This window comes from Tinamus guttatus, unplaced genomic scaffold (genome assembly GCF_059628265.1).
Source record: "Tinamus guttatus ecotype Peru unplaced genomic scaffold, ASM5962826v1 Tinamus_guttatus_pri_ptg001087l, whole genome shotgun sequence".
Lineage (NCBI taxonomy): Eukaryota > Metazoa > Chordata > Aves > Tinamiformes > Tinamidae > Tinamus > Tinamus guttatus.
Genome location: NW_028289621.1, coordinates 2,032,027 through 2,045,725, shown reverse-complemented (window position 1 = coordinate 2,045,725; position 13,699 = coordinate 2,032,027). Strand labels below are relative to the sequence as shown.

The following is a 13,699-nucleotide window of genomic DNA, read 5'->3' as shown; positions in this document are numbered from 1 at the left end:
CCTAAACGCTCGGTCTTTACATTCAGTAAGGGTTAGCACTGTGTTAGTGCTGCAGCCCTGTGCAGAGCCCGTGTCCCCACAAGGGCAGGCTGATTCCTGACGTGCAGGAGCAGCGAGGAGGAACCGGCCACCCCGCCACGCTCCTGCCTCGCCGCAGGAAGCCTCTCGGGTGGCGGGAGGTCACGGATCGCGTGCCCGGGCTGGGTGGCAGGGAACTAACTGCCACGGGCACCGCAGGCACCAGCAGCAGGGGTGAAGCTCGCCCAGAAGAGCTACGCAGAGAGCAGGCAGAGAGCTCAGGGGCTTCCTCACACATCTTCCCCTTCCTCCTCCTCGTCCTCCTCGTCGCCTTTGTCCTCCGAGGGCAGGAGAGGCCGGTGCTGGCAGGAGCGGTGCCTGTCCGCGCTCCTCCACGCGTGTGCCCTGCGTGGCTGCAGGAAGAGCGGCAGGAGGTCGGGCGCGAAGGACACGTCGCGGAAGGCGTGCAGGAGGAAGATGCCGCACACGACGGTGAGGAAGCCGCTGATGGTGCCCACCACGTTGTCCAGCACCATGTGCTGCCACTCCTTGAAGAGGATGGCAGAACACGTCATGACCGCAGTGGTGAACAGCACGTAGTAAACGGGAGTCACCACCGACGTGTTGAAGATGTCCAAGGCTTTGTTCAGGTAGTTGATCTGGACGCTGATGCAGACGACGAGGCAGAGCAGGAGCACCCAGCCCAGCGGCTCTTTCAGGACTGGCTTCCCAGCAAACAGTTCTTTCAGGGCAATCCCCAAGCCTTTGACGCAGGACACGGAGAGCGAGCCGATGGCAGAGCACACCAAAACGTAAACCAGGACGTTACTCCGTCCGTAACGGGGGCCAGCCACAAAGATGAGGAGGAGGGAGCTCACCAGCACGCACACGGCAAACACGATGAACCCTTGCAGAAAGGGGAATCAAGAGCTGTATCAGAGCAGTGAACAGCAACTGATGTGACTGAGCAGCGAGCAGGGACAGGCAGAAGTGGCCATTGTCCCATCCGTCTGTCTCTTAATTCTCCATCCTTAGGGCCTGGGCTCTGGAGACAGTCTCCAGGCTGCCCAAAGCTGCAGAGATGGCGGCGCTTTACGGAGCCGAGCGCAGCTCCACGCCACGAGTCAGTCTGCGCGGGACACGCGTGGAAGCAGCAGCTGGGCCAGGGGCTTCGTAAGGACCAGCAGAACTGGCAGGTTGAGGTAGGAATAAGGGGGAAGGGGGACCTCACAGGAGGGAGACCCTGCCAGAGCACTCTGAGGGAACAGCAGCACTTACCCATCACTCTGCTTTTCTCTTCTCCCTGTTCTTTCCTAATCTCCTGTTGGTTACTCTGCTGTTAATGCTGTTGCCCAATTCATATCCTTGCCCTCTGATTCATCCTCTGATAAAAATATCAGGGCTGACCTGATCTTGGGCTTAACTCCCTGCACCTCATTCATCTTCACCCTCTCTGACCTGACGTTCCTCCTGTGACCTCCCTCAGCCACCTGCACGTCCTGACAAGTCCCTTTCCTACCCCAGCACTGCCTCAGGCCAGTCCTGCCTGTTGATGGGTAGCTGGGATGTTCTTGATGCCTGTTCCTCGGGGATGCACAGTACAAAAAACATGTCAAATAACTGTGAATGCTACATTTGACCACCAGCAATCCATCACACTGTGAGATCCCACAGAGGCCTCCCTGCAACCCTGGAGAAGGGGACGTGTCCCCTCCACCGTGGTGCAGATTCCTACCTGCCACTGTCATCTCCAAGTGTGACGCTTGGACCCAACTTCATTTGAGTACCTGGATCTTTCAGCTTCTCTGCCATGGACTCCAGGCTGGAAACCTCCTCCTCCTGCGGGGCGTGGATAACCATCACCGTGGAGCCCAGAATACTCAGCACGCAGCCCATCTTCCCGTGGACGTTCAGCTGCTCGCTCAGGAAGATGGAAGACAACACCGCACTGCAAGGCATAAAGCAAAAAGACCTAAAATCCAGTTAGGGAAGAGGGAAGGAAGGGGTGGGAGAGAGGAGAGGAGCTCCTTCACCTTGCAGGGGCAGCAGACGGGGCTCGGACGTTTCTTACCTCACCAGAACGCTCAGCGCGCCCAGTGGCGTCACCAGCGTCGCAGGTGCAAACACGTAGGCAGCAAAATTCGCTGCTTCCCCGACTCCCACTGCAAGAGAGGCTCTGTCAGGACCCGGAGAGCGTCAGGGCAGGAGCCACCGGCCCCGGGCGAGCCCGAGGGTGGTCAGAAAAGCAGCCTGGTCTCCATCCGAGCGCACTCCGTTTCTCTGGGGTGTTTTGTGCACCCCAGGGCTGTGCTAATGAGAACAAACAAAACTCGGGTGTCGCTTCTCTTGGAAAGAGAAGGCTCTTGGCTCCACATCTACCCCACTGAGCGGCGGCAACAGGAAAAAAATCCATGTTGTCCTCAAGGCTGAGGGAAGTTTTGGCCTGATATGTATTTCTAAATCGTGCCCTCCTCTTATACAGCTCCCACAAGGGGTAAAAGCAGATACAAACGGTCGTTAACAGCCTGTTTGAGGAATGTCAGTAAGGGCTGTAACAAGGTGGGTGTCACCTGAGCGCTGCGGCCAGGGCAGCCCATTCAGGCCCTCCTCGAGCCTCTTGGCAACACAGGAGCCTTTAAGAGTATCTTGGAATTAAGACCAGGCTGGCAGCCCTCCGAGGGCTCCCGGGGCGCAAACCCGAGTGGCCAAAGTCGCCGACGGCCCCGACAGCCGGCGACAACGGCTCTCCCCCCCGCGAGCACTTACTGCACAGCAGCCCGGCCCACCAGAGCCACTCCCGCAGGTACGCGTGGCCTCCCTGCCCTGCAGAGGCGACAGCGACAAGAAACGCGGGCTGAGCTTATAGAGAAGAGCGACTTTTTTTTGGGGGGGGAGCAAAACCGCGGGGCTGGCGGGCGCTACCTGCGCGGACGCGGCCGCGGCGCGCCAGGCGCAGCAGCCCCTTCTTCTTGAGCACGAAGCTGGCGCCGATGAAGGCGCTCGAGGCCAGCGCCAGCGCCAGCCCCGCCGGGAAGCCCCGGCGCCCGCCCGCGGCGCCCATGGCGGCGGCCCGCCCCGCCGCCGCTTCCGGTGCGCCGCCGAAACCCTCCCGGGCGGCGCGGGGCCCGCGGCAGCCGCTGTCGGTTCCGCCCGCTGCGAGGGGGGAGCCGCCGCCGCTGCTGCCGCCGCCGTTTGCCCGGGCGCTCCGTGAGGCGGCGGGATGAGCAAGAGCAAGGACGACGCCCCGCACGAGCTCGAGAGCCAGTTCGTGCTGCGGCTGCCGCCGGTGAGGCCCGCGCGGCGCGGCGGGAGGCCCCGGGGCAGGCCGCGGCCCGGCTGCTCCAGGCAACCGGCGGCTCCAGCGCCGGCTTTGAGGCTCCGGGAGGCAGCGGGAAGCGCCAGGGGGGAGTTACGGGACGGGGGGAGCGGGGTCACCGCGCGGCGGCGGCGGCGGCTCCGGCGCCGTTTGCAGGGGTTGGCGGTTGTTTTTGCGCTGATGTCTCGTCCCGTCCGCAGGAATACGCGTCCAGCGTGCGCAGGGCCGTGCAGTCCGGCAGCGTCAACCTCAAGGACCGGCTCACCATCGAGCTGCACGGTGAGCCCCCGGGCACGGGGCTGGAACCGGAGGCCTCTCCGGTCGCGGCTGTTCCGCGGCTCCTCAGGCCGTGCCGGCACCGGCTTTGCTGGACGCAGCTGCCCGCGAGGAGGCCGCGCAGCCTCGGCGGCAGGAATGTGCCCGAGGAAAAGCGGCTCTGGTTTGTGCAGCCGCCTCTGCTGTGGAAGGGCCTGTTGACCCTACACGCTCCCCAAAGTGCGATGGAGCCTCCCGGCCATGCTGAGCCGCCCATCTCCTCCCCATGAGGCCACCCAGCCTCAGCAAACCCCTGTTGGCCCCGTCCTGCCGATTTCTGCAGCCTCAGAAATGGGTGTTTTTATCTCCACTTCCCGCTCCCCATTGAAAAGGCTCGTGATTCTGAGGCGAAAATGTTAGATCAGGTGAAACATCAGCCGTAAAAACCCTGGAAGTTATTCAGAGCCCAAATGGGCAGCATTCTGGGCTGCCTGCTCTGCTCGACCTGCTTGAGCAGGGGGCTTGGGCCAGGCCATCTCCAGGGCTGCTTTCCAATCCCAGCTATTCCGTGATCCAGTGAGTGAGGGGCCCCAGGAGAGGGTTCTCCTCGCTCATTCCCAGGCATGAGACGGCTCTAGTTCCATCTGTAGGTGCAAAACCCACCAGTCTGCCCCCCTGTTCTGACTAGGGACCACATTCCTAGAAGTATTTTAAACCTTTGATTGCCCACAAGTGAAACTGCACAGACCTCGCATTTTCCTAATTCCTCCCTGTAAATTATTCTCCTGTGTTTCTTTTTTTCCTGGGAATATAAGGCTCTGTTTGGCTGCTAGCGAGCCCTCTACAGCACTGACTTCTCCTTTGGCTTCCCACAGCGGATGGGCGCCATGGGATTGTCCGTGTGGATCGGGTTCCGCTGGCAGCCAAGCTGGTGGATCTGCCCTGCATCATTGAGAGCTTGAAAACCATCGATAAGAAAACCTTCTATAAGACAGCGGATATTTGCCAGGTACGAGCTGTCCTTCATAGCTGCCGTTTGTCAGGAATGACCCTTCTCCAGGAAAATCCCAGGATGCTTTGACAGTGCTAATTTCATAACAAGGCTTGTTTCTGTATTCTCACAATATTGCCTGTTTAAAATTCCTGCCTGGTATTTGGGAGTCTCCCTTTTCCGAAGCATGAAATTCTACTGTCCTTGTAACAGCTTAGCAGCAGCTGTGCTTAGCCACGAGCCAAGCTGGCTGGAAAACATTGTTTTTCTCATCCCCTCATGCGTGTCAATCCTAACTGCATGGAAAGTCACTGTTCATTTTCCTGAGAAGCTTTCGCATCCTTTGGCCCTTGCGTGGCCGTAGCAAGTTTTGTGTTTATGGGGGGCTTCCAGATGCTTGTCTGCACCGTGGATGGTGACCTCTACCCGCCTCTGGAAGAGCAAACCGTGAGCACCGACCCCAAGGCAAACAAGAAGAAGGACAAGGACAGAGAGAAGAAGTTCATCTGGAACCACGGCAGTGAGTAGAGGCTCGGCCCACGCCAGCACCCCGCGGCTGGGCAGGGTGCTCCTCGGGCCTGCCAGACCCAACTCTCCCCTCACACCAGCTTCCTGACACGCACAATCTGTTTCCTCTGTTGCAGTTACTCTTCCCCTGAAAAATGTGAGGAAGAGACGATTCCGGAAAACAGCTAAGAAGAAGGTGAGTTGTTGTTCTCTCGTGCTGATAGAGGTGCATTTGCAGTAACAAAAGAGCGGAAAAGTGGAGGCATTAGAGCTCCAGCCGTCCATCGGTCTGGAAAAACGTGGAATTTCTTAACACTGCTTTACATGTTTCCTTGCCAGAAATGGGGGAGAAGGGAGACTAGTACCTTTGAACAATTCCTTGGTTGCTTCCTCCCTGTTTTCCAAGATGCCCCTGAGGTGAGGAAATTCCCTGGCGGAGGATGGGTAGACTCCTCTCCTGTGGTGGCCTTGCCACCCTATGTCCCTTCATGCCCATACAGAAGAAAGGAGGAGTCACCTGCAAATGAGTCTTCACTCACTGCTGCTTTTCCAGCTGAAATCCCCATCACTTTCCCAGCAAGTAACCCTACAAATAGAATAACTGTCATTTCAGCTGGGGGAGTGGGAACAGATGGAGCTCGGAGACTGTCTCTGGGCAAATACACAAGCCAGGGAAGGTGTTGGGAAGATGCAGTGCCATGAGGCCTGGAAGACTTCAGTCTTCTTGCTTTGCAGTTTCTTTCTGAGAACACAATGCATGACACTTGGGAAAAAAATCACTGCAGAAATAGCCCACAAAAAAGAGGTGCTGTCACTCATTAAGATCCCTGGCTAATTTAAATGTGAAGAATGAAACCTTCTTTAGATGGAGAAGGGAAGGACTTGAGTTGACGACTCTCCATCAGTGAGTTGCACCTTGAGCGTTTTCAGTGTACACAGAATGTCTGATTTCATAAGCAGTGTTGACGGCTGCCAGAGTGGAAGGAAGGTGACAATATGCAGCCCACTGTGGAGCTCTCTACAGAAAAAAAGATGAAGCTGTTTCTAGAGATGCAAAAATAACTTCTTGGGTGGAGCATGAGTGAAGGCCAAGCAAAAAGAGAGGCTCAAAATAAGGCTTTGTCCAGCAGCGGAGGCTGGGAGCCGAGCAGCGTTCAGGAACCTGCACAAGGTATTTAACAGTGTCTCTGTTGCCTTTCTCCTCTTTGGTCCAGTACATTGAGTCTCCTGACGTGGAAAAAGAGGTGAAGCGTCTCCTGAGCACCGACGCTGAAGCCGTCAGTGTCCGTATCCTTTTAGGAGGAAAAAAATGCTCAAGGAGGGGGCAGTAGGTGTGATCTGGAGCTGTGCGAAGGAGAGACGAGTTTGGCTTTGCGTGTGGGTGTGAGAGATTGGGAGAGGCGCTCACAAGTGGCACGGAGAGCAGAACTTGGGCTTGTTCAAAGCCTGTTTCCCCACGGTGACCTTCCTTGGGGACTGTACGTGTGCTGATCTGGACTTAAGTAACAGCAGAGGACAGACCTTAGAGAGCCAACACCAGGGTGTCTCTGTATGGGTGTCCATAGCAAAACCTGGGGGGACAGTGACCTGCAGACTGTAGCTTTCCCTTGTACTCCATCTCCCACGATTGTCTCTTTCCCTTGACTCCTCCTGTTGCTGCTGCCAGGCTGGGAAGTCATTGCTGAAGATGAAACTAAAGAAGTGGATAACCACGGCTCCCTCACGAGCCTGGACATCTCCTCCCCAGGGATGTCCGGGCACAAACAGGGCCATGGCTCCTCAGGTACAGTGGGAAGGTTATTGATTTGTTCCTAGCCATAAATGAATCCATTGGCCCCATTCCCCCTGGGATAAGCATGGGGCAAACACAGGTGAGATGAGGATGGATGACGGTCGAGGTCAGGTGTGCCCCAAGCCTGTAGTGGCTGGAACAGGTCCCCGTTTGCTGTAGCAGTAGGTGAGGGGTGCTGGGCTGTTGCCAGCTGTGGGTTTTTCTTCTCCCTTGGCACCATCTAGAGCACGACGAACTGCGGGAGATATTTAACGACATCAGCAGCAGCAGCGAAGATGAGGATGAGAGGGATCATCATGATGATGAGGACCTGAACATCATGGACACGGAGGAGGACTTGGAGAGGCAGCTGCAGGACAAGCTGAATGAGTCGGATGGGCAGCAGCAGGAGAACGAGGGGTCCAACCAGATCGGTGAGCCCCGGGCAGAGCGGGATCGTGTGCCCGGCTCTGCCGCCGCTGCGGGGCTGAGCTCGCTCCCTCTTCTAGTCATGGGCATCCAGAAACAGATCGACAACCTCAAGAGCAAACTCCAGGAGACCCAGGACAGGCGGAAGCGCCAGGAGGATCTCATCATGAAGGTGGAGAACCTGGCCCTCAAGGTGAGAGCCCTCCTGGGGCCTCTTCTTCTAGGCTTGTGTTCTGCTCAGAAGCAGCTTAGCCTCGGACCCGGCCAACTGCCTCAGCTGTTGCCCTGGGAATGTCAGAGACATTTGTGGGTGAGGTAAAAATCCCTGCAGTGTGGCCACACGCTGCAGCTTTCCCCACGGAGCCAGGCGAGCCGGGAGCCCTGCGGGACGTGGGGTGGCTGGCAGGGAGCACAGTTTGGGCCTGGCGCCGCTCAGGCTCTGCTGTGTTTGCTTCTGCAGACCCGCCTGCAGGCCGTGCTGGACGAGTTCAAGCAGCAGGAGGAGCGAGAGAAGCAGCAGGTGAGAAAACTCCCTGATGGAGCGGGAAGTCCTGGGGAAGGAGGTTCCGCTGAAAGTCACAGCTCTACGTTTGGCCTCATGGAGTTTCCTAAATTTTGTACCACGTCGCCTGCTTTTGAGCTCCAGTGCTGCAAGCCAGGCTGGGTTCCACCTCACCCGGAGCTGTGTGTGTGAGCACACCCAGCTGTACACCCAGGGGTGCTGGCATTGCTCCTGAGCTAAAACCCCACGCCAAGAGCACGTCGGGCAGCAGCAGTTTGGTGCCAGCCGGGTTCTCCAGAGCAGCCCCTGCTGCAGCAGCCCTGCTCGCTGCGCTGTGGGGCAGGGCAGGCTCTGCAGAGGGGGAAAGTCCATGCGAGCATGGACGGGCAGTGCCTTGCTCTGACACCTCTCCCTCTTCCCAGATGACCTCTCTGCAGGAGCAGCTGGAATCTCTCATGGAGAAGTGAGGAGCAGTCCTGGCGGAGCAGCAGGTCTTTGTGCCTCGGAGCAGAGCTGGTGCCACACTGGAAGTGCCCTTCGTCGCCTGCCTCTGCTCTGGTCCTACCCCTCTGCTGCCAGGCGCGCGCCAGGGCACTGCCAACAGCTCTGGGACCAGAGCTGCTCACGTGGCTGCTCCTGCATCCAGCTGCTGGGGCTGGAGGAGACAACGAGACTGGTCCTATGAGAGCAGCAGAATGATGGGGACTTACTGTAAACATTGAGGACCATTTTCCCGAGGCTGTGGGGTGCTGGGGCTGCTGGGCCCCTGGGATGCAGCTTTCTGCATCTCATCGACCTCAGACTTGGGCTCTCGCCTGGTGGGAGGTTGTTCCTGCGCTCGGGGTGGGTTTGTGTCTGCAAAGTGGGCTCAATAAAGGACCGTTTACTGCCCCATCCTGTTCCTTCGTGTTCCCTGGGGGCAGGTGAGCGATGCCCCTGCTCAGCTTGTGCCTGACCCGCCAGGCCCCAAGTTCCTCTTTGCACCAGCCCTGCTGGGCTCCTGCCAGGGAGAGGCTGCTCCCGCGATGGCATCAAAGGGCAACTGCGTGTGAAGGGGACCCACCCGCGCTCAAGCTGATGAAGAAACCAACTCCTCCTGATTAGGGAGTTTCTTTAATTCCTCATCGCCGAGGCAGGCAAATCCCAGATTAACCTGGCAGGGTGGGAAGAGGATTAGAGAAGCGGTTCCAGGCGGCAGCTGGCAGCAACGGAGGGTCTTGGGCTTCAGCAAGGGGGTGCTCCAGGGTGCCAAGGGGGATAAGGAGGAGAAGAGGCTGCTGCAAGTTGCCTCCAGGCCCCTCCCCAGCGAGCACAGGGCGGAGGCAGCTCCAGGAGGTGGCACCGGGGGACATAGAGTCAAGGAAAGGAGATGCCCTGAGGCAGAGGCTCAGCGGGGACAGGGCCAGCGCGTGTGCCCCATACCCGGGGGTGTCCGTAGCTGGCCATGGAGGAAACCTACCTGCTGAACGTGGAGGGCGTCAAGAAGAAGATCCTACACGGAGGCCGAGGGGAGCTGCCCAAGTTCCAGGATGGCAGCAAGGTAAACGGGTCCTTGCCTCAAAGGCTGGAGGGGAAGGGGGGAGGTTGGACCCCTCCATCCCTGCCCCTGACCCCAGGGTTGGGTTCCCAGCGGCCGTACCCTGCTCGCAAGCCGATGTGATGGGGGGACACGTGTGGCAGCGCCCGTCGCTCTCTCCGGGGCAGATCACCTTCCACTTCCAGACGCTGAAGGACGACTTTGAGCGGACGGTGATCGACGACAGCCGGGAGGCCGGCATGCCCATGGAGATCATCGTGGGCAAGATGTTCAAGCTGGAGATCTGGGAGACGCTGCTCAGCTCCATGCGGCCCGGGGAGGTGGCCGAGTTCTGGTGCGACGCCATCGTGAGTGCGGGGCCGGCGGGCGGCCGTGGCGGTGGCCGAGCCGCGGCCGGCGTGGGGACGAGCGGAGCCTCCTCCCCGCAGCACACGGGCATGTACGCGCTGGTGTCCAAGGGCATGCGGCGCATCGTGGAGGGCCGCGACCCCCTCGAGGGGCAGAAGCACCGCTGCGGCATGGGCAACATGTTCGACTACCACAGCACGGGCTACGCCGACCTGGACGAGCTGCAGCGCACGCCGCAGCCCCTCATCTTCATCATGGAGCTGTTCCGGGTAAGGCGAGCGGGGCGGCGCGGGCTCGGGTGGCCGGAGCGCCCGGCTGAGCCCCGTGGCCCCGGCGCAGGTGGAGGAGCCCTGGGCCTACAAGCGGGACACGTGGGCCATGAGCAAGGAGGAGAAGCTGGCGGCGGTGCCTGTGCTGCACAGCGAGGGCAACCGCTTGGTCCTCCGCAAGGAGTTCCGCCAAGCGGCCGAGAAGTACCAGGAGGCCGTCATCTGCCTGAGGAACCTGCAGGCCAAGGTGAGCGGTGCCCACCGACCAACCTGGGGATGCCATGAGTGTCCCCTGCCTTCCCCAGGGGGCCAGACTCTGCCCCACTCCACATCTCCTCGGCAAATTGGGGTCCTGCCCGTCTGCGTCCTCCTCACCTTCTTGTTGGGGCAGGAGAAGCCGTGGGAGGAGGCCTGGCTGAAGCTGGAGAGCCTGGTCACGCCGCTGGTGCTCAACTACTGCCAGTGCCAGCTGGAGCTGGGCGAGTACTACGAGGTGCTGGAGCACACCACGGAGCTGCTGCAGAAGCACCACGGTACCGTGCCCACCACGCTGCTCCCACCACGGCCCACGGGTGCTCTGGTTCCCGCTGCTCATGGTGAAGCTAGTGGCTCCTTCCCCATGATGGTGCTGGTGGCCCCTTCCCCATGATGGGGTTGGTGGCCCCATTGCCCTGCCCATGATGGTGCTGGTGGCCCCTTCCCCATGTTGGTCCTGCTGTCCCTATTCCCACCGCCCATGGTGGCACCTCTGGCTCCCCTCCCTTGCATGTGAAGGTGCCACATCTCCAATCCCCTTGCCCTCACCATGCTGATGTCCCCATCCTTCTGCTCATGACAGTACCAGTGTCCACAACCCACAATGGTGCCAGTGTCCCAGGGCCCCTGCCAAGGGTGGTGTTGGTGTCCCCATCCCACAACAGCACCTGTGTCCCTGCCCATGATGGTGCCCATTCTCTATGTCCCCGGGGTGGCTCCTGGCCCCGCTCCGGGACACCAGCGCGTGCTGCGCTCCCGCCGCAGGCAACGCCAAGGCCTATTTCAAGCGGGCAAAGGCGCACGCGGCCGTGTGGAACGAGCGGGAGGCGCGCGAGGACTTCGCTCGCGCGGCCCACCTGGACCCCGCCATGGCGGCCGCCGTGAAGAAGGAGCTGAAGCTGCTGGGCGAGAGGATGCGCAAGAAGCACGTGGAGGAGCGCAAGCGCTACCGGGGGCTCTTCCAGGCGCCCGGGACCACGGAGACGGCGCCCGCGGGGGCTGTGGCATCAGAGCAGCCGGCCAGGGCCCATGGAGCAGAGCTGGGGAGCCCCGGGCAGCCAGGAGCAGCACTGGGAGGCGACGTGGAGCGAGGAGAGGCAGCAGGGAGGAATGGGATGGGGATAGGGGCAGGTGTTAATGGAGGTGACAGCGGGGTGGGGATGGGGCAGGAGGACAGTGCGGCCACGGGCCTGGGAAAGGGGGACGGGGATCGAGGAGGGCAGGAGGCAGCCGGGCTCGGAGGAGCGGTGGAGGCTGCTGAGATCAGAGAGGCACCGGAGGAGGCCAAGTTCGGAGGGGCTCCGCAGGCAGCCAGGCTTGGAGAGGCTCTGAAGGAGGAAGGGCTCAGGGGAACTCCAGCAGAGGCTGGGCCTGGAGAGGCTCAGGAGGAAGCTGTGCCTGAAGAGGCTCAGGAGGAGACCAGGCCTGGAGAGGCTCATGAGGAAGCTGGGCTCAGAAGGGCTCCAGAGGAAGGGCTCAGGGGAGCTCTAGAAGACACCAAGCTTGGAGAGGCTCAGGAGGAGGCTGGGAAGGGAGAGGCTCAGGAGGAGGCTGGGCTTGGAGGTGCTCAGGAGGAGGAAGGGCTCAAGGGAACTCCAGTGGAGGCCGGGCTTGGAGAGGCTCAGGAGGAGGCTGGGTTGGGAGAGGCACAGGAGGCTGCACTCAGAGATGCTCAGGAGGAGGAAGGGCTCAAGGGAACTCCAGCGGAGGCCGGGCTTGGAGAGGCTCCGGAGCAGGCTGGGCTCAGGAGGGGGCTGGAGGAGGAAAGGCTCAAGGGACCTCCAGCGGGGGCTGGTTTCAGAAAGGTTCTGCAGGAGGCCGGGCTCAGAGAAGCAGCAGGGGAGGCCGGGCTCAGGGTGGTGCCCGAGGGGCCTGGGCTGGGACGAGCATTGGCAGAGGCCGGGTTCGGAGCGGCACCAGCGCAGGGAGCCCCCAGAGCCGAGCAAGGCACCGTGGGGGCAGCACATGGCCAAGCCCCTGGGCCCGGCTCCCCCCGCGCAGACGGAGACTGCCCCAAGGGTTCCCTGGAGCCAGGGGCAGAGCCTGGCCCTGGGGGGCTGGATGCAGGGAGCGTCACAGGAGGAGGTGGCGAAGGGGAAACCCCTCCAGAACCGCTGGCTGGTGCCACCAGGATGTCCCTGCGGCCCGAGGAGACGCTCCAGGCTGGGCGGGTGGAAGATCCTTGTCCTGAAGCAGCTGGGGAAGGGGCCAAGGAAGAAGAGGCCCTCACGGGCAGCGCTGGGGCCTCAGGGCCAGCACAGGGCCATGAGCAGGGGCAGGACCCCAGCCCCAGTGCCCCGCAGCCGCGCGGAGCTTCTCTGGTTGGGAAATAAAAGCTCTTTGGTGGCAGCACATGTTGGCTCTGTCCCTGCACGCGCCTGGAGCTCCAGCCTGTCCCTGGAGGCCGCACATGGGCTGGGGCCCCTCAGGGCAGTGGGGGCTGCCCATGGCCCCAGTTTTGCCCCCCGGGCGAGCGCTGGGCCCCGAGTCCTGCCGCAGCCCGGAGCTGCGGGAGCTGCAGTATGGATAACAACACCAAGGGAGCCGGGGAAGGGTGCGGAGTCCCTTGCGGGAAGAGGAAGGGGAGGCCGGGGCCTCCCCAGGGCAGGGAGCTAGCAGCAAGGCTGGAGCCAGGGAGGACCACGCACAAAGAAGAGCCCAAGGCAGCTCTCGGTAGAAATACAAATTTATTCTCTTTCCAGAGCAGACATGGAGAGAAGCAGCGAGGAGAGCGGCGCCGCAGCCCCTGGGTCCCCGCACACCAGCCCGCTCGCCCCTGCCCCAATGCTCCTTCCCGAGCGCCCACGGACCCCGCGGAGCCGGCCTGGTTCCCACACCAGAGCCCAGCACCTCTGTCCCCACCAGCCCCACGGGGACTGGCATCTTGGCCCTCTCGACCCTATAGCACCTGACTCTGCAGCTTTCTCGACATAACGCAGCCCTACTCGGCAGCCTGGGGGTCCGGGAGCCACCAAGGCCCGGACCCGTCCCCTCTGCTCCGCTCCTGCATCCAGCTCAACATCGGAGGAGCGGGGCACATAAAGCCGGGATAAGAGGGGCTCCAGGGGGGATGGAGCAGGGAGGACAGGCTCTCTGTGCCCTGCTCCCCGCAAAACCCAGCGGGACCAAGACCCCCTCCGGCATCCCTGCTCCGAGCGGGGACGGCGCTCGCAGGAGCGCGCGTTGGGCTGGACTGAAACAGCCAAGTGCAAGTGCCGCTTCACACGGTGTTAGAATTTAATGCAGTGAGTCCATGAGAATATTTAAGTACAGAATATATATATATATATGTATATATATATAATATAGAAATATATGCAAATTAAATGGTAAGGCTCCGTTATAAAGCTCCTCTCCAGATAAGGCTACTAGCTGGGCTGAAGCTCAGAGGGGGACTCCTCCCAACCCCGTATCCCTCGGAAACGCTCCCCGCTGCACGGCCTGAACAGCCCTGAGCCCTGGGGTCCATAAAGCCGGTAGTTGGATGGTGTTAAAAAGAGT

General features: G+C 60.8%; 3 protein-coding genes across 4 annotated transcripts; 2 read left to right on the top strand and 1 right to left on the bottom strand.

Moving 5' to 3' along the window:
- Positions 1–299: 299 nt before the first annotated feature.
- Positions 300–3,100, bottom strand: LOC104576115 (magnesium transporter NIPA2). Its single transcript, XM_088538452.1, has 5 exons — positions 2,941–3,100; positions 2,785–2,841; positions 2,090–2,180; positions 1,806–1,966; positions 300–925 (listed from the first exon to the last, which is right to left on the bottom strand). Exons 1-5 carry the CDS (start codon positions 3,077–3,079, stop codon positions 309–311), a joined length of 1,065 nt encoding a protein of 354 aa, XP_088394578.1. The 5' UTR covers positions 3,080–3,100; the 3' UTR covers positions 300–308.
- Positions 3,101–3,184: 84 nt separating this feature from the next.
- Positions 3,185–8,380, top strand: TAF7L (TATA-box binding protein associated factor 7 like). 2 transcript variants are annotated; one of them, XM_088538455.1, is made up of 11 exons: positions 3,185–3,304; positions 3,535–3,613; positions 4,465–4,598; positions 4,974–5,100; positions 5,225–5,283; positions 6,302–6,374; positions 6,754–6,870; positions 7,104–7,292; positions 7,368–7,480; positions 7,748–7,807; positions 8,212–8,380. In XM_088538455.1, exons 1-11 carry the CDS (start codon positions 3,239–3,241, stop codon positions 8,254–8,256), a joined length of 1,062 nt encoding a protein of 353 aa, XP_088394581.1. In that variant the 5' UTR covers positions 3,185–3,238; the 3' UTR covers positions 8,257–8,380. The 2 variants fall into 2 exon arrangements, with proteins under 2 accessions (XP_088394581.1, XP_088394580.1); XM_088538454.1 differs by having other exon boundaries at positions 7,104–7,480.
- Positions 8,381–9,233: 853 nt separating this feature from the next.
- On the top strand, positions 9,234–13,251 carry LOC104576113 (aryl-hydrocarbon-interacting protein-like 1). Its single transcript, XM_088538470.1, has 7 exons — positions 9,234–9,329; positions 9,494–9,673; positions 9,755–9,943; positions 10,014–10,190; positions 10,335–10,476; positions 10,964–11,199; positions 13,213–13,251. Exons 1-7 carry the CDS (start codon positions 9,234–9,236, stop codon positions 13,249–13,251), a joined length of 1,059 nt encoding a protein of 352 aa, XP_088394596.1.
- The last annotated feature ends 448 nt before the right edge of the window (positions 13,252–13,699 follow it).